The 20,302-nt window shown below is 38.7% G+C and overlaps 1 protein-coding gene across 4 annotated transcripts in view; it reads right to left on the bottom strand.

Annotated features, from left to right (window-relative positions):
* Window positions 1–20,302, bottom strand: part of LOC127629658 (fibronectin type-III domain-containing protein 3a-like) — a 117,752-nt gene that overhangs the window by 17,599 nt on the left and 79,851 nt on the right. For all 4 annotated transcript variants that reach the window (XM_052106809.1, XM_052106813.1, XM_052106811.1 and 1 more), the window contains 14 exons: window positions 17,512–17,588; window positions 16,407–16,659; window positions 15,152–15,466; window positions 14,311–14,369; window positions 8,078–8,247; window positions 7,747–7,806; window positions 6,416–6,554; window positions 6,275–6,328; window positions 5,674–5,798; window positions 5,288–5,462; window positions 4,928–5,014; window positions 3,222–3,360; window positions 2,884–2,952; window positions 2,675–2,793 (listed from right to left, as the gene is read on the bottom strand). In XM_052106809.1, the coding sequence (XP_051962769.1) occupies window positions 2,675–2,793; window positions 2,884–2,952; window positions 3,222–3,360; window positions 4,928–5,014; window positions 5,288–5,462; window positions 5,674–5,798; window positions 6,275–6,328; window positions 6,416–6,554; window positions 7,747–7,806; window positions 8,078–8,247; window positions 14,311–14,369; window positions 15,152–15,466; window positions 16,407–16,659; window positions 17,512–17,588 (1,841 nt within the window). The remainder of the gene's footprint in view (window positions 1–2,674; window positions 2,794–2,883; window positions 2,953–3,221; window positions 3,361–4,927; window positions 5,015–5,287; window positions 5,463–5,673; window positions 5,799–6,274; window positions 6,329–6,415; window positions 6,555–7,746; window positions 7,807–8,077; window positions 8,248–14,310; window positions 14,370–15,151; window positions 15,467–16,406; window positions 16,660–17,511; window positions 17,589–20,302) is intronic.

The following is a 20,302-nucleotide window of genomic DNA, read 5'->3' as shown; positions in this document are numbered from 1 at the left end:
GTTCTTTTTACAAAACCCCACTTAAACATAGAATGAAAAGGTTGAACTCACTAAGATAAATATTTCATTCCAGAATTTATCAATTCTATTTTGCATGATATTGCATGACATTATATTTTAGAACCATTAGGATTTCCCCCAAAATGTCATTACAGTAATGTGAAAAAATCTAATTCTTGTTACTGTAACACAGTAAAGAAAATTATTTGGTCTAGAGACGAAACAGTGGCAAGAAAAAATATGTGAACCCTTTGGAATTAGCTGTTTTCTACATTAATTGGTCATAAAATGTGATCTCTTCAAATTCACAAGTGTAGACATATAACACACAAACAATTATAATGTCTTTATTGAACACATTCCATTAAACATTCACAGTGCTGGGAAAAACATTTACAGTGCTGGGAAAAAGTAAGTGAACCTTGTATTTAATGACTGGCCTCCTTTGGCAGCAATAACCTGGTAAAAGGTAGCTGCAGATTAGACCTGTACAACGTTCAGATAGAATTACGGACCATTCTTCCTTACAGAGCAGATTCAGTAGTGGATTTACTTCAATGTTTGGGGTCATATTCTTGCAGCATCACCCTACTTCTGAGCTTCAGCTGGTGCACCTTGACATGAAGGATATCTTGAAAAACGTAAAAATAAATTATTCCCACGATGATGGCAAGGATTCCGAAGCAGCAAATCAGCCAAAAATCATGATGCTCCCCCCACCATACTACAATGTTGAGATGACGTTTTCACATTGGTCACACAAGTGCCCTTTTTACACCATACATAGTGCTGCATGTTCTTTCCAAAAAATTAAACCTTAGTTTCATCAGTCCACAATTTTTTTTTCCAGTAGCGTTGTGGAGCCAATGTGGTCTTTGGCACACAGCAATGTTTTTGTTGAAAAGCAGCGGCTTCCTTCATGATGTCCTGCCATGGACACTGTGCCTGTTTAATGCTTTCCATATAGTAGACTCATGAACAGAGATGTAAACCAGTTCCACTGATTCAAAATCTTTAGCTCTCACTCTATGGTTCTTTTTTTTTTTTTACCTCATTGAGCATTCTGTGGTGTGCCTTTTGAGTCATCTTGGCTGGACGGCCACTTCTAGGGAGAGTAACCACAGTACTAAATCGTCTCCATTTATAGACAATTTGTCTAACTGTGGACAGATGAATATCTAAGCACTTCGGGATAACTTTGTAAACCTTTCCATCTTTATGCAAAGCAAATATTCTTGATTGTAGATCTTCTGAGATCTCTTTTTTGCAAAGCATGGTCCATGTCACCACATGCTTCTTGTGAATAGCAATTCACAAGTGCTTTTTATAAGTCAAAGTAGCTCTAACCCACACCTCCAATCTAGTTTCATTAATTGGGTGCCAGGTTTGCCGACTTCTGACACTAATTAGCTTTTGTTGATGTCATTAGCCTAAGGGTTCACATACGTTTTTTTAAACCTAAACTGTGAATGTTTGAATGATGTTTTAAATATACAAGAACAACACAATACTTTTTGTGTTATTAGGTAAAAAAGATTGTGTTTTTTCCTTATTGTAACTTAGATGACGTTTAAACCAAAGTTAAAGACAAATGCATATATAAATGCAGGTAATTCCAAAGGGTTCTCTTTCTCTTCACTGTACATGTATATATCAAATTTAAATCAACAAATAAATTCAGCACAACAAAAAAAGATGCATTATATAGTATCTAGATTAGATGCAATATATCATATTCTTTCTGTGACATTAAGGATATTATAATTAGATGGAAACTGCTTAATCATAATTATAAATGTGTCACAATGCAAACATATTTACAGTATGGTTCTAAAAATAGGCTTTATTTAAAAAAAAAAAAAAAAAGTGTCATGGTGAAATATGACCCAGACATGTTCTTGACCAATTCTGTAAGAACCAACCAAAAATCCTGCTACACTTAAATTGTACAAGCCTGTTCCAGGTTCAGCACGTGGATATGTGCACCTCTTCAATGAGAAATGTGTGTGTGTGTCTAAAGGGGTGACAGCAGATCACATCCATGTGAGCATTCTCTCACATTCACGGTTGCGAAAAGCAATGAGTCATAGCTGCGTGCTGGCAGCTCCCGCATGCAGATACGCATCTGCGAAGCACCAACAATGCCATTACAGCAGGGATCGGGAGACGGAAGCAAGAAATTACCAGCTGCATGCCAAAAGATTTCCATTGATAAAACGTTCACTGAGATTCTGATGGCGAGGAGATGAAGACGGCGGGAAACCAAGCAATCTGTGTGGAAGCGAGACGATTGATGGGAAAGTGGATGAAGTTGACAAAAGGAGAAAAGGGAGCTTGTCAACTATAAAGCTGAAGTGTAGAATTTGTGTGATAAAATACTTTTTTCAAAAGTCAACATGAACTTAAAATTGACCCTGAAGTGAAGGGTTGATTTGTATCGTCATGGTGCTAACCTTAACCCTAACCCAAATTAAATGTTCAGGAACTCAAGAAACGTGGGCAATTGTATTGGATAAAATGAATGAGTGTGACATCTATATTTTTGTAAATTTTCCAAGAAAGTCTTTTAATTGTAAACACAGACCTTATTTTACTCCATGAAAACCAGCATTTAAACCCCCCAGATGAAACCCATACAAGCCAAAAAGCTCAGTAGGAAACGTGTGTGTCATACCGGGCTCTCTCCTCCAGCACTGATGCAGTGGACTCTGGCCTGGTATGAATATCCTGGGATCAGACCATCACACAAACATTCCATAGCCAATCCACTGTACACCTGATTCCAAGAGGAACCTGAAAGCAAAAACATAAATCAGCAATTAGGCATAATAACATTATGATGAAAATGAGCATGTGTAGACCACAAAACCTGGTTGAACGTACCACTTAAATCATCCGTCAGCTCCACCACGTACTTTGTCACGTCTGAACCGCCGTTATCTTTGGGAGGATCTAAAAGGGCAAAAATACATCCTCGGTCATTAACGATATGAAACAGCAGCGTTAGCTCTCGCTTGCATCAGTTCCAAAAGACGACCAACAGCCTGGTCAATGGATAATGTAAATATTCATTGTGAATTTCTAGTAAATATTGTGTACGTTTTGGAATGGAGCAAAAACTGCATGAGGACTAAATTGAAAGAAATATATGTAGGTTGTATTAGCCAAGGACCAATCAGAGAGCAATAATCAATAGTGTGTTAATAACATGCTGAACTGACCCCAGGTCAGGCGGAAGCTGGTCGGGTGAGGTTTGCCCTTCACTGAGAGTCTGCAGGGGCAGGTCGGTCTGTCGGGGGCTGTGGTGAACTCAGACACAGGGCTGGGGTTACTTTTCCCCTCCGCATTATAGGCAATAACCTGCAGTGAAAAGAACAAAATGGCACAAATGAAGCACTGAATATCTGAAGCTGACTAAATGGGAGACTCTCATCAAGTGTGTCAGGAACATGTTAATTAGTTATTTTATCATTTATAATACAAAATGTAATTGGTCCAATAAATAATTTTTTTGGTCTTTAAAAAAATTCATATTTTTAGATAAAATATATAGGCAATAACCAAAGGTTTTAAAACCCAATAACCACTACAAAATGTATTTTTCACTGAAACATACTTTTTCCCTGACAAAGGTACAGGATGAGGAAGTGTTTGATGGTAGTGATGTGATTTCAGACTGACTGTCATCTGTCACAGTAATTGGCTGTAATCGAGGATGCGAGTGCTCTCAGTATACATGGATACATGCAGCCCTTCTGATCGCATTAAAACACGTTTGATTTTTGGAAACGTGATTATTATCAGCCCAAACAGCAGCAAAGAAGAGACTGATCGCATCTGCTTCCTCTCAAAGCCAACGGCAACAGGTGAGTCTCAATCATCACTCACAGAAATCAGAGCATGAAAAAAATGTGTAGAAATGAAAAACACAGACAGACAGAAATAAATAAAAGGAATACAGAAACACAAAAAGACAGAAATACACAATGAATACAGACATAAAACATATGAAAAGAAAGAAAAAAGACAGACAAAAACATCAGAGATGGGAGGACCCATCTCAAAAGATGGGAAGACAGACAAACAGAATCACAAAAAGAAAGGCAGACAGACAGCAAGACAGAAACAAAGACAGACACACAGAAAGACATACATATAGAAACTCAAAAAGAAAGACAGCCCGAAAACAAAAAAGACAGACAGACATAAGAAAGAAAGAAAAGAAAGAAAGAAAGAAAGAAAGAAAATACAGAGAAACAGACAGAAAAACAGAAAGAAACACAAAAAGAAAGAAAGACAAAGACAGACAGGCAGAAATAAAAAAGAAAGACAGAGAGACAGAAAAACAGACAGGAAGACAAAAAGAAAGACAGACCCACAGACACAGAGGAAGAAAAAAAAAAGACAAACAGAAAGAGAAACAGAAACACAAAAAGAAAGACAGAAAGGCAGACCGAAATAAAGAAGACAGACAGATAAAAACAAAGACTGACAGACAGAATGAAAAAAGAAAGATAGACAGAAAGAGACAGACAGAAAGACAAAGACAGACAGACACACAAAGAAAGAAAGAAAGAGACAGACAGACACACAAAGAAAGAAAGAAAGAAAAAGACAGACAGAAAGACATAGACTGAAAAAACTGAAAGAAACAAAAAGACAGACAGACAGACAGATGCAAAGACAGACAGAAATAAAAAAGACAGACAGAGACAGAAAAACAGCCAGGAAGACAGAAACAAAGGCTGACAGACATAAAGAAAGAAAGAAAGAAAGAAAGAAAGAGATAGATAGAATAACAGAAACACAAAAAGAAAGACCGATAGACAGACAATCACACAATCTCAGTGTAACACCATCTAACTGAGATGCACTTAATGAGACACACATACAGTATACAACTGACAATCTCTGTTTGTGTACTCACCCTGAACCTGTATGTAGTGCTCCGGTGGAGGTTTCTGACAGTGTGTGAGAGCTCGTCACCATCATAACTGGCCTGGAACCCATAACCCTGTACCAAACACATCACACATACATATGATCACTGCATGTTGACATGATGAGGCATTACTAAAATGTACTTATGCATGTATATGCATTTACAATTTCTATTTGATTTCTTTAAGTCATACCAAACTGTAATAATAATAATGTAATTTCATAATGAATAATTGCATTTGAGCATGTGGTCCTTTAAGTTTAAGGTTGTTTAAGGCCTTTTAAGTCTTCAAAAAAACTGTACTGTTTTATCTGTGAAAGTGTGAATGTTAGTGCGCACACTCACTGAGCCCTCCTCCTCCATCTCCAGCACATAGCTGATGTCGTCCTCTTTGGGCGAGCCGGCCGGCCTGTGCCACCGCAGACAGAACCACGTGACCCCGGGCTGAACCAGCTCAGGGTTCTGTGGGGCAGCGGGCACACTGCATGATGTCATGATGGGAACGGCTTCACTGAACTCACTACAGAGTGAGAGATAAAATAAGAGGTTGCATTAACCGAACATTTTCCTTCATCTACCGAATTTTAAAAGCATTGTTTTAAGTGTGGGTGTATATAACACAAAAAAGGTTGGAAAACACTGATCTACACCATCATGTTTCCTTTCTCTCAGGACGAACATCTCCTGAGGTATAGAATCAGACATTAAAAGATATTCAAATGGATACACACCTGACCCCCATGTCATTTTTGGCTGCCAGTCGGAAAGAATATCTGGAAGCTGGCAAGAGTTTGGTGAGTCTGTACTGCTTCTGAGGGCCATAGTAGCATCGTTCAAACGCACTGGTACCTTTTCCCTGTTCACACATCAGAGACACTATTCTTTATGCAATATATACAGTATAAGTCTAAAATATTTTGCATTATTTAGCATTATTTTAATGATCATTGAGCACCCCCCCTCCTCGTTACTGTAACGTGTCCAACTTTTGAACTTGTCTGGAATTCTCATAAATTTTTCATTAGTGCAATACAGAAATGACAATCATGTCAAAATAAAATCACATCAGTATCAACTAATAAGGCGGTACAACAAATGCAACCATAATAAAATTATACTTCACAATTTGAATATATCAATTTTAAGTTATTTTTTTTAAATGGTTCTAAAATTAGCTTAATTTTCTTTATGAAAAATGTAATTTCTTTCTTTCTTTTTATTTTGGGGTGATATGTGAGCCAAAAATGATCAAAAAGGCTTTGAGATTTACACAAGAAATATAAACCGAATCCAAAGAGTAATAAAAAAAAATTAAATAAATGAATAAATTACCTCATCCCACTGAAGAATATAGTTTTGGATTTTGGAACCGTTGTCACAAGGTGCCTAAGAAAAAAATATTCAATTTAAAATATATCACAGAGTATTTAACACTGATTTAATAAGTCAGAAAATGTGTGTGCGTGTCTGTACCTTCCACTGCAGGACGAGGCTGCTCTTGGTGCCGCTGGCTTTGCGTGGTGGGCTGGGGGTGTCTGGCTCGCAGCTCAGAGTGGTGAAGCTCACAGGCTCTGAAGGAACGCCTTGTAAACAGTTACACATGACATGGACCCTGAACACACACACACACACACACTTAAATTAGATCTCAATAACCTATACAAGTACCAAATATCAATTTTAAGGAACAGTTTACCAAAAAAAATAATTTTGTGACATTTAATCATTAAGAAACGTTGCAGCAGGTTTGATGTCAATGATGTATAATGTCACTGACGTCATGAGTTATCGTTGCGTTTAAACCTGGCACGCCATATCTAAATTGAATGTGAGCTATAGTGAAGGGGAAGAATTTCAGTGAATAACAACTTCAGAAGACTTGAATACAGTGCACAAGTAGGGATGGGGATTGAACGATTCAGATTCCTCGTAACAATTGCAGTTCCTTAACGATTCATTTAGTACTTTGAAGTAATAAATAATACAATTCTTATCGCATTAAATGCCCCTAGCAGTTCGTTTGTGAATGATGAGATCATTTCATATAAAAATAATTAAAAAAAACAGGTATAATGCTTAATACAATTCTTGGAAATGTGTTTACAGTCTTTTTTTATGCGACACAAAGTTATAAATAACTATATCGTAGTCAGTAATTATTCTGATTGAAGTCTCATGATTCTTAACACAACACATAACACAGTAACAATTCTTGATTTATTTCCAGATAAGACGAAATGAATGATTTGCAGTTCAGTGAGTTTAGTAACTGCTTGATTGATGCATACATTTTTTTTACCTCTCTAAAAAGAACCAGTTCATAAAATTAATTCATTCAGAAATCAGACAACCCCATATGTACTGTATGATTTTGATTCACTAAAATGAACTGTTTTTTTAAAAAGAGTTATTTGTTCAGGAATCGGACTACCCCAGATGTGCTGTATGTTTTTAAATCACTAAAAAGGACCGGATAATAAGAGTAATTTGTTCGGAAATCGGTCTAAACTGGTCGTTCTGCACTGTATGTTTATTATTCACTAAAAAGAACCAGCACAAAAGAGTCATTTGTTTGGGAATCGGCCTACTATGTTGTATGTTTTATTTCACTAAAATACTGTTCATTAGAGTAATTTGTTTAGAAATCGGACAACCCTGGTTGTGCTGTACGTTTTTGATTCACTTAAAAAAATGGCTTATAAGTCATTTGTTCTGGAATGGTTGTGTCATATGTATCGCACTCTAGATTCAATAGAGAAAATCTCATCATTATCTTGCATTTAAAAGCCAAAATGGACACAAACCTGACATGGTAGTCTGTTGCTGGTCTTAAGTCTTGTAAAGTTGCACTTAGTTCCACTCCACTGATTTCAAAAAGCAAAAAGACAGAAACAAATAAATGGTAAAAAAAAAAAAGAAAGTCATAACATCCTGTAAACATTTAAACAAGAAGAGCTGCAAATGTCATTGTGGTAGCAGCCACGGGTGAAACAGAGCTGACCTTAACCTACCATTGATTTCCGCAAACCCACAACAAACCACATAAGAACAACAGTGATTTCCTCAAGTGCACTCACACCTTCTCCACTTCCTGCCCAAACCCCTTCCACAGCCTGATACGGAGCACACTCTCACCTGTAGGTGGTCTTGTACTTCCCGTCCTTGCCGTTGTATGAGACAGAGACCTCGTACGTGAAGCTGGGCTCCAAAGGGATTTCCTCTCCCTCTTTGGGCTCCTCGTCACTTTCTGTCCGTAATGGGGCCAACCAACTCAAACTGGCCCCTCTGGCCTGGATATCTGTCACCTGAGGATAAATTGAGACAAAATAGCACCATTTAGCATAAAGTCCAATAATGTGTTAATGATAAGACTGAAAGTGCAATCATAATGAAAAGCCATTATGTATTCACCTCGACTGGAATAAACAACGAGTTTAAAATCTGATGTGGTACAGATCTTAAAAATTTCAGTTAGACTGTAACTGCAATATAAACCTTTAAATCCAACAACTTTCCCAAACAGTTTCGAATAAACTATATTCGAATAAGTGCAGAACGCTCTCTCTCCCAGTAACACCATCCCAGTCTTTGTTAGGCAAGTACTCTCATCTAGAGATGCCTAGTTATTGGAAGTAGTTGTTAATATATTTATACCCAGAATTCGGGACACCTCTCATATGTGACCTTAACCAGTAAGCGAACACAAACGCTTCTAGCTGTGCTTCACACATCATTGCATTACAGAATGTGTCCGAACACAATTTATAACACTACGCACACACGTTTTTGCATTCTCATCGTTGCCTCAAGAGGCGCTATAGAAGGCATTAGCGTAAATGGTCCTCTTCTACGATAAAAAAAAATTACAAAACAGAAGACGGTTTACTTTATATTGCCTATAGTGCCCCTTGTGGAAACTGTGAGAATGCAACACCTAATTTTGGAATAATACGAATGGACAGTTAAACTGCCAAAAATCTTATAGCTACCGAATACATCTGCCACAGTAACACAAGAATGCACGGTAATGTACAATGCAACTGCAAACTTGCCTTACATTGATAAAACATTCATGCCCGCGTTTGCAACCTTCCGTAGAGAACATTTCTGGTCAAAGCCTCATCGTGTTTATTGAGCATAGTTGGTAACTCGAGTAGGAAGCTTTCTTGATATATTTTTTAGATATGTTAGAAAGGCAAACACATACCGAGTATGCAGAGTAACTGACTTTGTTTACATGGACACCAGAAAGCAGCTTATTTCGAGAAAGTGGCGTTCCCATTTACATGCAATGTATAAGTGGCATACTCTTTGCTCCTGTATACATGTGAGTCAGTCAGTAAGCAACGGAATTTCCCTGTGACGCTTGCGTAAATAACGAACATGGCATTCGAGGAAGACATAGATATTTTATGCTCTGTTGCTTGGCTTTATTTTCAGATATTCCAGAGTTGTTGCTGTGTTTGTTTACTTGACTTCCTATTGCAAAAAAGCTCAATTGCGCTGCAATAGTGGGGTTTCCCCTCTTATGCAAAACTCTGCGAAAGTGAGGACAGTTGACTTGATGTTTATAAATAAGTATTTTTAGTTTTTTGTAAATTGTGTTTTTTTTTTCCCCACTGTACTCCCAGAAAAGTTTAATTATTTCTACTGTGTTTATTATTGTTGGGCTCCATCCAATGATGACCATCCAATGACATTTGCTATTTGGCCTGTTAATGTACATGCACTCTCTAAAAAACTATAAGGTTACCGCTTATGTGTTTATACGACCACATAAGCCGCATTCTCAGGGAGAATCCCCCATGTGTTAAACCCTTTTCTCTTAATCCCTTAAACGATGCAAGGAAATCATTGTGCTCATTTACATGATGTATTGGAATGCTGCTTTCTGCAAAAACCCTGGAATAAACCATTTTCTTAAGTGCATGTAAACGGTCACTGTTTTAGTCAGCTGATTTGGTCGTGCCACAAACTTCTCTGTATTATGGTAATGTTGACACTAAATGCTCAACTTTTGCATGTACAAAAATTTGGTTTGGAATACATAATAGATTATGATGTCAATTAGATAGTTGATTAGTTTAAAGGCAGTCACATTTACCATTGCATGACAAAATACCATGGGAAAAGACGGCGTGGACAGACTTTGAGTGCGTGTGAAACAAGCAAACAAAAAGTGATTATTTTTATTTATACTCTGTGAGTGAAGTTAAAAAGAAACTCGCAGCTAAAATTATATCCTTGTCTATTGTGAATATTCAGTGTAGCTGTATATGAAGCACCGCCCACACGGAGGTCACTGCCAAACCAATTAATTTCCTATTGGACAATGCAGCGAATTCTATCGAAATCGGCGAGGGGAAATTCTTCACCACCAAAGTTTATCGCACGAATTTCACGATCGCGCAGATCCGGTTGACATGACTGTAATTCCACCTCGGAATTTCTATATATATATATATATGTAGCTTTATTACTTTTTTGGTGCTTTAAAGGAGATTCCTTTAGAGATGCTTCGGTTACAAAGCACACTGAAATAAACACATACACTGCTTTCAACAACACATTTGGTAAGACTTTATTTATTTATTTATAGTTGGTCTATGCACACATGCCATTCTACACATGGTCATTGCATCTCACCACTTTTTCAGCATCTCAAACCTTGAGCAGTGCATTTGTTTTACACTATTCTTAAAGCCCCTTAAAGAGTTCACCCAAAAATGAATATCATTTGAATAAACACATCTGATTGGGGTCTAGTGGACATGACCCTAAACTATTTTAATTTGACATGGCTCCATTAAGACAGACTAGTCAACGAGTCATTTTGACAACCCACCGACTAGTCGATCTTGAAAATATGCAAGTTTGCACATGGATTGACAAATTTCATGTTAACATGGAGCACCAGGACACAATGTGAAAAAAGTTAATTCCCAAAGAGACCGTATATGCAGACAAAAATTAAGTTTAAATGAGTGAAAATTAATGTAATGAGATGTGCAATCAATTCAATTTGATTAACCCGACAAATGGAAGTTGTCTGATTTAGCGGAACGCATTGTTTTGTTCAACTGACTTCAGCCGAGGTTAATTGATCCCAGGGGCTAATTGGTTGTATATATAACTACATGCGCATCTTCATGTGGGAACTACACAAGTCTTCTTGTTTCATGTCAAGAGTTGCTTGAGTTTATTTTAATGACATGCAGCCCCGCCCCGCAGAACAAAAGAGAACTCATGTTATGCAAGAAGGAATATTTTTAACTTCATTCCAGTTGAGAAACAAGTGTCTCCTTTAGTTATAGATGCATGACTATGCACCTTTCGGGTTTTCTGCCAAGAATAGCTCAAGTTAGTGCGCATTAGTAGGCCAAAACAGACTTGAAAAGAATTATCTGTTCCTCAAGGGGCACGATTCTTTTCTCAACCCTTGCAAAGTTCTGTTCTTTTCTGTTCAGTTGAAATAATCAGATTTTTGATGCTACTGATCTCCACAAATCTGGCTGATATACCGGACTTATTACCTTGTCATTATATATGAGACAATAAATAATGTGGTTTATTGATCTGCAAAGTCAATATACTTTAGGAATATAAAATTAATTGGCTTTGCTAAATCTATGCTAAAAATAATTTTTGCTCAGAAAGAACCAAAATGAAAAACAATTTGTTTTTAATCTATGATTTTAACAAATTACACACGTCACCTAAAAATGGTCAATAATTGTTATTATAGTGAAATGGGTGAAATTCTATATACAGTTAAAATCAGCAGGAAAACACCACTAAAGCTAGATCCCAGCATACTGCCAGAGACACGAGAGCCATTTAGTTTTTCTATGAATCAAATCAAACTCTGCATTAATGACCCATTAGAGAGAGCCATTACTGTCATCTTGTAGGGACTGAAATCATATGAGGATGTAGAGTTTGAGGCCGTGGAAATGAGTCATTAGAAAAACTGTCGGTGCAGCATGCACCCAAAACAGACCTTTAGAAAGTGCTCTCTCAGTATGTAGAGCATAAAATGTAAAATAATATATAGTCTAACAAACTAGGAAGTGGGCGATAAGCAGAAACTGATTTTTGGTTGATAACAATATAACATCTGAAAATAAGAACAAAAGTTCCTTTATGTAAGTTAGTGTCTAAAGTAATAGTAGACCTTTTATGTATTTTTGTAAATTACAATGCAACAAAACATTTTTCTCCCAGTTTCTCTCCAATTTGGAATGCCCAATTCCCAACGCGCTCTAAGACCTTGTGGTGGCGTAGTTACTCGCCTCAATCCGGGTGGTGGAGGACGAATCTCAGTTGCCTCCGGTTTGAGACCATCAATCCGTGCATCTTATCACATTGCTTGTTGAGCGCATTACCGCGGAGACATGGCACGTGTGGAAGCTTCACGCTATTCTCCACTGCATCCATGCACAACTCACCACGCGCCCCACCGAGAGCGAGAACCACACATTATAGCAAACACGAGATGGTTAACCCAACATAATTCTTCCCACCCTAGCAACCGGGCCAATTTGGTTGCTTAGGAGACCTGGTTGGAGTCACTCAGCATGCCCTGGATTTTAACTTGCAACTCCAGTGTGGTAGTCAGTGTCTTTACTCGGTGAGCTACCCAGGCTTCTCCAATCAAAGTAACAGAAGGAATTAAAAAAACAAACCATTCATCATGCATTCATTTTGGATTTAGCCTTTCATTAAATACTGGAAATCTTTCTGGGAACTGCATGGTAGGTATAATTGCACAATTATTAAAAGGTGTTATTAAATAATTCCCAAGAAACGTTTTAATGTAAAATAACACAAAGGTAACTATTGACAGTTAAAAATAGCTCCATCTGAGTGATGGATAATTATTATTTGTAGTGCAAACTCTGATTAGACTGCACATTCTGTACTACACAGAAGCATTTTGCATAACATGGGTGATATTTACACCAGTATATTGGTATTTCACTTGCCCGCCCTTAATATGGAAATCGCTACCATGGTGCAGGTTACTATGTTGACACTAAATGCAACAAGACATCCCATGAGCAACTGATGTTGTACAGGAATTTCTGACAAAATAAGTGCAGCACTTGTGAGAATGACTAAAGCCTAAAGTATACTTCGCCTGCTGTGTTCCACGACGGTCCATGCACAGTCCCGGGTGACGTAATTTCCGTCATCAGGAGTGTCCACACAGTGCACACAGTGTCCGCATGCAGCTAGATTTTTCAGTTTTCCAGTCATTATTTCCACATGCAAATGACCTTGTGTTACGACGAAATATTTGCAAGAAGTTTGCAGTGCTTCAGCGATAGTGTTGCCTGCAGCAAACCTTTGGCGACAATGAAGAGTTTGCCGCACTGCTCATTTGCATGTGAAAATAATGAGTGGCAAGTTTGCAGCAAGTTTGCCAGAACTCTCGAAATTTGATGCAAATTCGCCACTGATTACTCTCACGTGTAAATGTGCTTTGTGGCAAACTTGCGTCAAATTGTCCATTGTTGCCAACGGTTTGCTACAGGTTCACAACTACCAGTGAACACCTGTAATCGTAAATGTTTTATTTATTTTTTTTAAATTGTGGCGAATCAAATCACAGGGGTGGCTGAGGCTCAGTTGGTAGAGCGGGTCAGCTGCCAATCGCAGGGTTGACGGTTCGATTCCCGGCCCACACAACTCCACATGCCGAAGTGTCCTTGGGCAAGACACTGAACCCCAAATTGCTCCCAATGGCAGGCTAGTGCCTTGCATGGCAGCTCTGCCACCATTGGTGTATGAGTGTGTGTGTGAATGGGTGATTGGGAAACAGTGTAAAGCGCTTTGGTAACCTCTAAGGTTAAAAAAAGCGCTATATAAGTGCAGACCATTTACCGTTTTACCATTTACCATTTGCATGTGAAAATAATGAGTAACAAATTTGTGGAAAGTTTGCGGCTAGTTTGCCATAACTCTAAATTTTTTGTAAGGGAGGGTGTGGCCTAAGGCCAAAAAAAGGTATGACTAAAGTGTTTTTATTTGAAAATGCATTGATTTTGCTACATTTAAGCCTCTTGTTCACAATGGACATGTTTTCCTCCACCGAATACTGAGCGTTTCGAATGAAAATGGATTACATTTACATTTGGCAGACGCTTTATCCAAAGCAACTTACAGTGCAATTATTACAGGGACAATTCCCCCAGAACAACCTGGAGTTAAGTGCCTTGCTCAAGGACACAATGGTGGTGGCCGTGGTGTTCGAACCAACGACCTTCTGATTAACAGCCCTGTGCTTTAGCCACTACGCTAAACTACATGGATTTAAATTTTGCATTTAAGAAAAAACAGGCAAATAAAATCACAAATCCCCTTACCACTGGCTTGCAGATGGAGTTTAATCGTTCCTGAAGAGCCTTGGCCTCTTCATCCAGTTCTTTGCAATAAAAAAAGAGAGAGAGAAAAAAAAAAGTAGTTAAGACAATCCCCTTTTCGATAGATTCAAGAAGATGCATCACGCTGGTTTAAGCTTGTCTCTTTAATCAACATATAAGAGGCATTCAATTTCCATTAATGGATTAATAGAGATGACAGCTAAGTTTAGACTGGCGTACAGTAGCTGTAGCTAAGTTTCTCCAGGCTAGAGTTGGTTAGCACTGATAACTGATAGCACTGAGTCAGTGCGGGGGTAATTACAGCTAATGCTATCTACAGCAGCCTAAAGCTGACAGAGCTAATGAGGACAGAGACAAGCTGCTCGGCCTGTTTACAACGTAGCCAGAGAGTGGGGCCAGTCCCCGGAGCCCTATTACTGCTCCCAATTGGCTGCTAGAATATTTCTACCTCAAATCGAGGTATGATTCCCATTAAGAAGAGACTTAATGGGATGCTGATGTCTGCTAATGCTGATAGCTTTTTCCTAACAGATTATAGTTTAAGCAGCGATCAAAGATTGTACACAAAAGTAATACTGGCCTTTTACAAATTGAGGGAGTAATAAATAGAAAATATTTAATTCCCTGGTCATTTTAAGCAAGTTTATCTCAATTACATGTACTAGGAGATCATGGTTAAAGTTTGATAAATAAAACAGACAGTTTTGGCTTAGAAACCTGATTGGGTGAACCAAATCAGTTTAAAGTGGTTGTTAAATAGCTGATAGAAGCACATTTGCTTAATTATAATGGTTTCAGAAACCTTTTCTACATCCCTGCCTACCTCCAGACTCCACCTCCTTCCCTCTCCCTGGCGGGCTTTTGCCCGGGCTGGTGACAGCAGTGGTGGGCTTTGTCAGCTCCTCCACCCCCTTACCCCCAAGACCGTTCTGGAGATCCCCTCCTGTGGGCGGAGTCCCCCTAGTCTTCTGTGGAGAGGGAGGGGGGCTGTCTTTGGAGAGGGCCAGACCTCCACCTCCTCCTCCTCCTCCACCCACCCCTTGTCTCTCCTTCAGCTTCTTCTGCAGGCGCTCATAGGTTTTGCTAGCCCTTTCATCCCTGTGAGCAAACGCTGCACGTCCATGTGGTTGATGAGTATCTGTGGAAATTGGAGAGATGCACAGAGACACAAAATTTGTAATTAATTACACAAGTAATTATGAGCATACTGCAAGCAAAAAGATAAAGACAGCTTGTAACTTGGTTGCAATTCCATTTGGTGAAGCTAGTGGTGCAGAAATTATACACTTCAACTTGAATTATTATTTATTAAACAACAAAGCTGTAAAGTTGGCTAAAATGTCCCTTTGAAGTGGGACTGCTTTTCTAGGTGGTTGAAAAATGTTTTACACATTTTGACCACTGAATATCCTTGACTGAATGTCCATTTAAGGTATACAGATTGCGCTCACAAAAAGACATTTCTCACCAATAAAACATTTAAGAGCTGTGTATAACTAGATAAAATAACACTTTCTAATGATATGTGCAAGCACTTTAACCATCATGAGCTCATACACAACTATCGCAGCTCTGATCTGCAGGACCGTTTAAATGAGACCGAGTTGCACACCGGTCTATTATTGTGGTAACGTTAACATATTGCCCACCAACATCTACCCGGTTTACTCAATTAATATGTGATGTGTATTACACATAGATAACTAATATTGACATTATATTCATGCTGTGGAATTAGTTTCAAAAGGAAAACGTATTAATGTGGACGTGGCCTTAGCTTATTAAAGTATTAGTCATATAGGAACAATAATTTATAAATGATTAATTAACTGATGATTTACAAATACTCTATATCAAATAGTATTACCCCCCAAAAATGTTAGATTCTCTATAGAAACATGATTGACTTTTCTATAAATTTTTAAGATTCATTTTGCAGTTTTATAAAATTTCTGATATTTCCAGGTTTACCATGTCTGTGAAAACCAGTATGACACAATTCCAGTAGGTGAAGTTTGCTTATTTGAGTCAAAGGGAAAATTCTACGAAGATGCATTTGTGTGCATGTGTGTACTGACCCTGCTCTGAGTAGATGGGGGTGTGTGCTGGGTGGTACTGGGAGATGTACTGCGCATTCATGTCTCCGGTTCCTCCAGCCATGCCTGAGTACAGGTGAGCAGGATGGTGCATGATGTGTGGGTGAGGGATGAAGGCCTGCAGGTGGGCGTGGGGTGGTGGAGGCGGTGGGTGGTGAAGCGGGGAATGGCCCCCCGGATGAAACTCTGTCTGAGGTAAGACCAAAACCCGCCTCACTCCGTTCTCCTCAATGATCTATAGAGAGAGAGAGAGAGAGAGAGAGAGAGAGAGAGAGAGAGAGAGAGAGAGTGAGTGTGTGTGTGTTACATTTCCCACACCTTAGCAAGCCGCCTTATTATAATAAGGGGGGGGGGGATTTCACACAGCTCATTGTTATCTAAGAGGTAAACGGAACACAACAGAATTGAAGAGAAGGCACATTTACAGACGACTGCTTAAATGAAAAAAAAAGTAATTTATAAATAAATGTTTCCCTTGACTCAGTTGATCATTTTGACGAAGCTCACAGTTGTAATGCATTTTGGGATTGCTTCATCCATGTACGTACACCGATCGGCCACAACATTAAAACCACCTGCCTAATATTGTGTTGGTCCCCCGCGTACCACCAAAACAGCTTCCAACCCGCATCTCAGTATAGCATTCTGAGATGAATGCTATACTGCATTATATATATATATTCTTCTCACCACAATTGTACAGAGCGGTTATCTGAGTTAGCATAGACTTTGTCAGTTCGAAGCAGTCTGGCCATTCTCTGTTGACCTCTCTCATCAACAAGGCATTTCCATCCAAGGCATTTCCATTTCCATCTGTATATCTGTTTTGAATGCGTTCCTTGTGTAAACCCGTTCAAGGCAGTATAATTTTGCTGACTATTGTTTGGAACCGAACAGTAACTTCATGTCGGGATTGTGCCTATGACGCCTAGAAATACTGTTAAAGAAGGCCGCTTACTAGCTTTGGAAAGAACTATATAGAGATGTAAATTATATTTAAAATGGTATCTTCTTTCTGGCAATATAAACCAAAATATTTTAACTCATCCTATAAAAACCAGTGCAAAATATTGATGCGAGGACTCACCTGTTGAACGTATCCAGGAGGCACATAGATTTGAGGCACTGAACCATTTGGGGACATCATTGGAACCTGAGCAGGACCTGTATGAGAAATATAATGAGCAATAAAACATAAAATCCAACGTTACAAGCACATTACATGACATTCTCGGAGATCCAATGCTCCCCAAATTACAAGGCCTTAATCTCGGAATGACCAAATCTTTTAAAGTTAACGTGAAATGGCATTTGCGAATCATTATATACCCATAATTTTCCAAATGCATTTAGGAGTGATCCCAAATATTAAACAAAGAAGAAAATGTTGGCCGGGACTTGACTTGAGTTTCACACCTGACTGCGAGTTATTAGTGGATTGTGGAGAGTTTCTAGGAGAATTTCTTTCTGAAACATTCATGCAGGGTACAGAACTTGAAGGACAAATCGTTATTGCCATATACATTATTGTACGATTCAACAATAAATTACTTTTCATAGTTTTACTTCACTTTTGTGAATTTTAAAAGGCTGTATTACCTACAACAACACCCCAATGCAATGCCTAAATAGCGAATAGGATATTGGTTAACATTATTCAACAGTTAGTTCCGGTCCTCAAATCTGATTGGACGTGAGGCATTCCAAGGGTGCTTATAGCTCACACCATCAGCACTGGGACACTTTACTGTTTGTATCACTCCACTCGTGTTTGTGGCATTCCAAAGGTGTAAGAGCAGTACAGATGAGTGAATTTCCATTAATACCTCTGACATTAAAGATGTTCGTCTTGTGTTTGCTATGAGCGAGTTGAGCTGACATAGACAATCTGTGTGTTATCAGTCACTGCGCAAATTTCTTTCAAGTTGTCCGAAATTGTCGCTCACTCCGTGATTACTTGCATAACTACTACACCATAGCTGAGAAATTTAGTTAAACTAACAGCTTCAGCATTGCTGCCGAGAGTCACAACAGATGGAGAAATCAAAAACGCTCAGGTGCCAAATACGAGTTCCGCAAGAAAACAAAACACTTGAACGTGACTGAAATACTCAAAGGTTTATTCAGATAGCACGTTTGGAAGCATTGCTCAATGACTGGAGCGGATTACTATCACACTACTGCTGAGGAACAGAGTTAAAATAACAGCTTCAGCCTTACTGTTCATCACTTCAAGGTAATCACACGCTCAGTATCTCTCCCTCTCACTAGCTATCGGTATGATTTCTAAAGTGTGTTTTTTTTATTAGTAATGGAAGCTTGGGCGCATCTTTGGAACTGGCAATGGCAGATCCTGTGGCACACAAGAGAGTTCTTAGTTTATCTCTACTTATTCATTTACTTGTATTGATAGATATCAGCCCGGCTGTGATTACCCTTGGCCCTTGGCCTTGTGCCTACAGACGGATAACAGCCATGCTGACAGCTGGACATACAGCACTCTTGCTTGTGTGATATTGCTTTATTATTTTCCTTGCCCAAACTGCTCTAATCTATGGGTGCGAACAAGGTGATGTCAGATGAGGTGGAACAAGAAACATAAAATCTTAAGGCACAGATAAGTGCAAAAAAGATCAGAAATGTATTTTAGTGAGGTTAATAATTTCATGTTCACCAAATAAAACAATGCAGAAAATCTGTAGTTTTGGGTTTTATTTACTGCCATGCACAGTACTTGCACGATTTTCAGTTTTTGGGCCATATGTTGATATGCATATCTAGTATGCAAATGCAAACAACTGCTGACATTTATTTAGCTGGGTAAAGGAGCACACTGTGAGCTCAATGTGTGTGCATAGCAACTGATAAAACCGCATCAGTGGAAGTTCTGGAAGTGGTGTGTTTGTGCATGGAAAAACTGCAACTCAGCAAAGCCTTTTACAGATCCGCTCTTCATGCATTCCCCCGATATGACACTTTGACTTTCAGAAAAGACTGGAAGAGCTTGTTCTAGCTGCATGATGTAAAGGACAGCAAACAAACACACACGTAAATGCAAAAGAACACATGTAAACACAGACCTTCATCCTGCTGTGCAGATGTAGTGCTTTTGCTCATGCTGAGAGGGCAGAGCAAGAAGGAAAATAACAGTCCTCCACTATGAATACACAAGTGGATTTGTGTATTTATCTTTGCTCATCTTGTCTATCTGTAGTGCAAAGGTTCATGCAAAGTAGTCAGTCACAGGTAAAAGGTAAAAGTCCAACTCAGCACTACAACTACAGACAGGCAAAATGTTCAGTGCCCTCTGGTTATTGCGAGGACCCTGACATATTGTGCCGTCAATCATGGGTGTGACCTCAGATGGCACGTCTATTCATTGTATAATTCACTGTTTATCTGATAATGCATGCAAAAATGGCAAGATCTGGCTGGAATCTGCGGTTCCAAATTAGGGTTGGGAGATAGAATATTTTACCATATGTTGGGGGAGTATTTACTGGGGATTGACAAAATCACTATTTGTTTATTCTATATGTGCAATAGAGTTCATCAAAATGATCCGAGTAAGACAGTACCTGACAAACTGTCGGGTTTTGGGCCATGCTCTGGTCAGTTTTTCCAAGTCTAGAGCGAGTTAATGGCTGTTTGTTTTGTGTACATCATTGCCGTTTATCTATGTAAATCCATGCTGGACAGACGTCTTTGACCATTGTGTCGAATTTCCTTTTTTATTAGTGTCTCGCGCAGGAACGCCATATTTTGTAGACACAGTGTAGAGTTAAAAATAACTTCAAAGTTTATTTCATTTTCATGTTGTAACTGTGGACTAGTGATAGCAATATCTTACCTTCTCCTTGAACAGTTCTCTTGGCCAT

Source organism: Xyrauchen texanus, chromosome 36 (assembly GCF_025860055.1).
Source record: "Xyrauchen texanus isolate HMW12.3.18 chromosome 36, RBS_HiC_50CHRs, whole genome shotgun sequence".
Lineage (NCBI taxonomy): Eukaryota > Metazoa > Chordata > Actinopteri > Cypriniformes > Catostomidae > Xyrauchen > Xyrauchen texanus.
This window is presented reverse-complemented; position numbering and strand designations above follow the sequence as displayed.